This window comes from Nematolebias whitei, chromosome 2 (genome assembly GCF_014905685.2).
Source record: "Nematolebias whitei isolate Nwh7 chromosome 2, NemWhi1, whole genome shotgun sequence".
Classification (NCBI taxonomy): Eukaryota; Metazoa; Chordata; class Actinopteri; order Cyprinodontiformes; family Rivulidae; genus Nematolebias; species Nematolebias whitei.
This window is the reverse complement of record NC_056499.1, coordinates 10,626,683-10,633,438: the sequence shown is the minus strand read 5'-3', so window position 1 is coordinate 10,633,438 and position 6,756 is coordinate 10,626,683. Positions and strand designations below refer to the sequence as shown.

The following is a 6,756-nucleotide window of genomic DNA, read 5'->3' as shown; positions in this document are numbered from 1 at the left end:
ATATGTGTGTATGTATATATATATATATATATATATATATATATATATATATATATACTAAAATACATTTGTTTGAGTACCACAAAACAACAAAGTGCTGTAGTGTGTAGAATACATATCTGGTGTGATGTGCTGAGTGAATACTGGAGTGATCTCATCAAATAGCTCCCAGGCAGATCTTTTACCTCCTGCAAATGCTGATGTTGAATCACATCCAGTGAATGAGTGGAAAATGTAGAAATCATTCTGCCTTTTCTTCCAATCCTGGTGCTAATGGTATTTGTGGAGATGAGATGGTATGACTTGCCAAAACCAAAGGCCAACCTTAACTCAGTTTCTTTTTTCAGTTCCTTGGCTACTGCCAGGACAACCACATTTTATTTCACCTTTATTTAAACAGTTGGTCTCACTGAGTCACAAGGACTCATTTTCAAGAGAGACCAGTTTGGGAGCATCTGGTGGGGGTAAAGGGCCTTGCTCAAGGGCCCAGAGTCAGGCAAATGAGGGTGGAGGCAGGTGTGGGTGTTTCACCTTTTCCACCCAAATTTTGATGTTGCCAATTTGGTTATTCGAACCGGCGACCTTCCAGTCACAGGCCCACCTACTCTAACCTCTGCGCCACCGCTCCCAACACTAACAATATCTTCTGATGTCCGGCCCTATCCCTGGAATTCTTTGTGCAACATATTTTGTGCACTGTGTTTTTTCGAGTCAGTGTTTTGTTGATGCCACTACCATCATGCATTATTTACAATTTTATGTTAACTGGAAATTTCCCCCAGACTTTCACATTCTAGAAGCATTTAAGAAATTTTGTCACGCCCACATGACTCTGTCATCCTTTTTTTTCCATTCATTCAACCTTTATTTAGACAGGTAAGTCCCATTGAGCCTTGAGGACTCATTTACAAGAGAGACCTGATTTCAACAAAGAAAGATGACAACAATGCACAACAGCAACAATAATAAACAGTTACAAAAAGTCATACAGAATTTTTTATTTTTTTTTAACAAATAGGATGGCTAAAAAAAGACAAGTAACAAAAAACAGCTAGATTCTAAGGCGAATGTAGAAAACTAAAAACAGGAACATGTCTGCATTGGTCCCTGCATCCTTTCCTTGGCTGGGCATATAAGTTTTATGTTTGTTTTTTTTTTTTTACCTCTTGGCAAAGAAAAAACAATTTCCAATCCATTTCAACTTTTCATGGTGTTGCCTGTGATGCATTGTCTTGTGGCACACCATCCTTAGATTCCAAAATGGTAACAAGTATACGGATATGAACCAACACTGATATACAAAATCCATGTTTGCAAGCTATGTACAATAACAAGACACTAAACAATATTCCACATCAATGTTTTATTAATATAACTTTCCCTGCCACTCTTCTTAGAGCACACCTGCAAAAATATAAACCAAACAAGTCTAAAGACTACACTGCATATTTAATGTTATAAGGTAGTACATGGAATCCACATATTTGTATACTTACTGTACGAATCAGCAATGTAAAGAATAATTCAAAGCATGGCAAGCAGACTATTAGGTGTTTAGATTGAAATCTTGGATTCAGAAAGCAGAATAGTCAAAGTGCACATCACCATACAGCATATATACTGCATGTACAAGCTTCTACTTTACGGTTTAGTTAGTTTCATGCAGGACTGTTCAACTGTGAGCCACTCTCCTACACATTGTCCATATGACTGCATTCCTGTGCTCCACCTGAAATGTACCTAAAAGAGCAAGAAAAATCAACTAGACTAGAAACAACTTGTATAATCCTTCTAGACTGCATGGTTATTACACTGACTAAAATCTACAGCTGCAATCAGACCTTATCTGGAAATAACTCAAACGTCTATTAATCATATGCATATACCTATTTTTCAATGCACAGTTTTATCTGTTGCATCTAGGCAAGAATATATCCCTTTATAATCCAGTTATTTTGACAATAGGTCAAGATAACCTGAAACAAAATTGACAAGATAATGTCACAGAACTCTATTTTACACCATCATAAGAGCAAAGGTTAAGATGTCTCCAAGAGTACTTTACATATATAGAATGTCATGCATCCTAGAACAAAAATGTTTTATTAGATTTTTAAAGCTCATTCATGTATATTTAAACACCAAGTTTTCATCTCTAGCCCAACTTTAAGTTGTTTGACTAAAGCTATACTTGTCAGCTATTTTAAAAATGCCTGCCACGGTATGTTTTATGACTAAAATTCCCCGGAGGTACAAGTGTATTATGTTTGTGCAGGCAGTAAACTTTGTTTTTGGTGCATTCCCTGTTCAATTCCAGTCCAGAAAAACACTCACTATTCAAACCCCTCAGTGACGGTGGGCATTGTTATACCACTTGTTCATATGTCGATTATTTATGATTTATTTGGGGGTTAATTTGTAAATGATTAGGGCTAGGACTCCTGGCTCAGGAGCACAGAGAGGTGCCAGTCTGTTGGTTCAGGTGGGTGCTCACTAAACTTCTCTCACCTGCAGGCCTCTCCACTAATAAATGTGTTTCAGTTTCATCCTGAAAGCACAAAAAGGCACCCCCTGCCAGCTCATCCTGCAACTCCCCCCTAATAATTTAGTTCCATTGTGAATTAGTGTTTTTTAGGTTTCTCTAATACCTCGTCCATCGTTCTCCAGACACTATATTTTAGGTGCATTTTGTGGCTTTTTCTTTCTCCTGACCCACCAGACCAGCAGCCTCTCTCTTCCAGTTTTACTGATTTACGCGTTTAGCCCGCAGTAAGAACATAAAATGTAGTCTATTACGATCATGAATCTAAATACCAAAGAAACATAGTGTAGTAAAGCTGCCGCTGTGCATCTTTTAATACAATGGAAACTGCTTAAAGGGGAAACGGAGAGACTGTTTATTCCCAGATGTATACTCATAATGGTTGTTTTAAACACAATCTATTAGATAAAGAAATGCATGGCAACACCAGTGCTAAAATCATACTAATTCACTTTTCTGGGGAATTTGGTCCTCATTAGGAGGGCCCAGACTGGCTTGCACTGGTGTGTGCATGCTCTTATTCTGTGCAATGTATTAACTAAAACGTGCACACAAAATAATCAGATCATGGAAACAATGTGCGCATAATGTAATAAAACAATTGTTCTAATCTTTTTTTTATTTATTCACGATTATTCCAAAACTTGTCAGGTTTTTAACTTCATTGCACGTATTTTTTTTTTTTTATATTTAGGTTTTTATAGCTGTACTGCCTCTCTCTCAATATTTCACCTCATTAAATCAGGACACAAGCTGCATTTTTTTTTTTAAAACTTTCTCTTCATTTTCTCATAATATAACTTGTCTGTTCGTGTTTTCATTGCAACGACTCAGTGAAAACAAGAACTTTTATTTTCACGCTAAAAGTGCAATATTCTTTGTTTGCTTTCTTCTTTTTCTGATTATCTTGTCTCAGTAATATGCTTATTACACACTTTATTCAATCTCTAGACTTCATTTCAGCAAAGCACTTGATTCTTTTGTACAACTTTATTGTTATTCTTGTTCTATAATTTTTCTCACATTCACACAGTCACTCTCTCATTCCCTGGAATAGTTATTTGATCAGATTACAGTAGCTATAATTAAACTCTCGATGGAGGCCATCAAACCGCACAGCCAGCTGTTGTTTGATCTAGACAATTGGAACGTTCACCCCCTCCCTCCTACCCCCCGCACATACACAATTACAGCTGTGGCCAGGTCTTGGGCACAATGCAATATTTTTCAATTTTCTCTAATTGTGTGAAAGCGGTAGTCCAAGTCAGCCTATTGTATATTCCACCCCCTCCACTGCCTGGCCTATATGGACGCTAACTCCAGAATTAACTTACCAGACCCGGGTCTCAAATCAGATCACTGCCAGCATCTATTACGACTGCCTAGCAACACTTTCCTACATGCAGGTTGCATAAATGTCTGCTAAATTAGATCGGCTTAATGCTGAAAGTGCCAAAAATGTGATTGTAAATGTTTTAAGTTTGAGATTGTTCTCAGAAGTGGTTTCTTTCTTTATCATATTTTCCTCTCCTTTCCTTCCAAATTATTATTTTTTTCATACTAATGTACAAGTTTTCCACTTCTCACAGATGAGCAGCGTGAAGCGCCTGCGACCTCGTCTCAGCCACATCCTCTTCCGACTGCAGTTCGAGGAGCATGTAAACAATTTGCGCCCAGACATCCTGGCAGTAAATGCAGCGTGTGAAGAGGTCAGGAAGAGCCACGCTTTTGGCCGCCTGCTGGAGCTCGTGCTGCTGCTAGGGAATTACATGAATGCAGGCTCTCGAAATGCCCAGTCTTATGGCTTTGACCTCAGCTCCCTCTGCAAGGTAAGGCTGAAATGCTGACCTTGCCATTGACGTTTTGCATACAGTGAAGTAGTCCTTTTTCCCTCCAGTGACAATGGTTTAGTAATACCCACGAGATAAACTTTTTTTTTTTTATTGTATTGAATCTATACAGCTGAGTTTACAAGTGAACTATTGAACTAGTAAGTCACTGATCTGAACTGAAACTTTTGTGGATGATGCCATCTTTATTCACCCCTCTCATTGATTAGGCCTCATTAAATTGACTTTTTCTCTAGCAAAAGTCAAGGTTGTATTGAAATAAATTATGTTTAATTTATTTTTTAGTTCCACAAATTCCAGTTTTCTTTTCTCACTATATGTTTTTGCAGGCCTCTTTGTGTGCTGACAGCTTCTCTCTGCAGAAAACTTGCTGCCTAACTGTGGGAATTACCGTAAATGCTAGAAAATCTGCAACACCTAAAATAAATTACCATAGAGTTGGGAAAAACTGCCGTCTAAAATAAGCTACCTTATGTTGAATAAATCTGTGACAACTACAATGAAAACTGTAGAAAACATGTGACTATTAGAATTTTACTTTTAATGTGGGGAAACTTGTGATGCTTAAAATGAATTCCTGCAAATAAACAAATAAAAAAAACTAAAAAAAAAAAATAAAAAAAAACCTGGACAGTCTAAAATGAGTTTTCCGTTAATGCTAAAAAAAGCTGCTTCATCTTAAATGAATTATCATAAATACTGTAAAACTTGTACAATAATGATAATGATACTTTATTTATAAAGCCCTTTAAAACAACCACAGCTGCAACAAAATGCTGTACACATAAATAAGTACAAGTTAAAATGTGTAAATTATTTACACAATTTATTTCTTCTGAAATTTAACAATTAATCTGAGTCCAGATAAGACTTTATTTGGTCCATGATCTGGACTGTTACCCCTAATATAGATGATGATTTCTACATAAAGAATAAGCTGGAGTCCTAAGTACCCTCGTCCAGATTCACCAACAGATTGGGCATCCTTTGCAGGTGCAATTTTGGATTTCATGTATCTGTTTTATTCACAACCCCCTCACAAAATTATGTTTCTGCCTCTAACTTTGCTGTCAGCCAGTTGATGTCTGTGAACATGAAAACGTAGTTTTAACATGACTAGGACATTCTATGGATGACAATCATTATTATTCAAGTGCATTATTCAGTCTCATTAAGTTTTACAATTCAGTTATGAGAGGAAAATGTATCTGTCTAACAAAATCTGTCATTTTTTAGCTACAATAAGTGGTATCGCCTCATATCAGGTGTTGTTCTCATCTGGATTTTACAATGTTTGCTCGTTCTTCTCCTTCAGTTACCTGAGTGTCAAAGACCACATTTGTGGAGCATGCTCAAAGCACCATGGCCAATTTAAATGCAAATAAACGCACACATAGAAGAAATACATGGTCTCTCAGCTGTAATATCAAAGTGTTTGTCTTTGAGGGGTTCAGTTTAATGTATTTTCCCTGAGACAGAGAAGTTACTTGCATTTAAACACTGCCTGGCCAAAAAAAAAAGTCGCCACCAAAAACAAAGGTCACACTAATCTTTTCTTGGACCGCCTTTAGCTTTGATTACGGCATACGTTCACTGTGGCATTGTTTCGATAAGCTTCTGCAATGTCACAAGATTTATTTCCATCCAGTGCTGCATTAATTTTTACCAAGATCTTGCATTGAGTGACTAGGCACTAGGCATGATGGGTGCATCACTTCACCTGCCTCTCTTACCCTGATGCGTCCATCACTCTGGAACAGGGTAAATCTGGACTCATCAAACCACATGACCTTCTTCCATTGCTCCAGAGTCCAATTTTTATGCTCCCTAGCAAACCAAAGCCTTTTTTTCCTGGTTAGCCTCACTGATTAGTGGTTTTCTTAAGGCTACACAGCTGTTCAGCCCCAATCCCTTGAGTTCCCGTCCCATAGTGTGTGTGGAAATTATCTTACTTTCACTATTAAACATAGCCCTGAGCGCTACTCTTGTTTTTCTTCGATTGGATTTCACCAAACGTTTTAAGTGATCGCCGATCACGATCATTCAGGATTTTTTTCCGGCCACATTTCTTCCTCTAAGACGATGCGTCCCCACTATCCTTCCAGTTTTTAATAATGCGTTGGACAGTTCTTTACCCAATTTTAGTAGTTTGTGCAATCTCCTTAGATGTTTTCTCTGCTTTATGCCAATGATTTGACCCTTCTCAAACAGACTGACATATTTTCCACAACCACGCAATGTGTCTTTCAACATGGTTGTTTAAGAAATGAGAAGCAACTCATTGCACCAGTTGGGGTTAAATAACTTGTTGCCAGCAGAAAGATAATCACCCATGCAGTAATTATCCAATAGGAGGCTCGCACC

At 37.6% G+C, this 6,756-nt stretch overlaps 1 protein-coding gene across 1 annotated transcript in view; it reads left to right on the top strand.

Annotated features, from left to right (window-relative positions):
- Positions 1 to 6,756, top strand: part of LOC119425512 (protein diaphanous homolog 3) — a 305,646-nt gene that overhangs the window by 108,622 nt on the left and 190,268 nt on the right. The window contains exon 23 of the mRNA XM_037693044.1: positions 4,132 to 4,371. Coding sequence (XP_037548972.1) covers positions 4,132 to 4,371 — 240 coding nt within the window. The remainder of the gene's footprint in view (positions 1 to 4,131; positions 4,372 to 6,756) is intronic.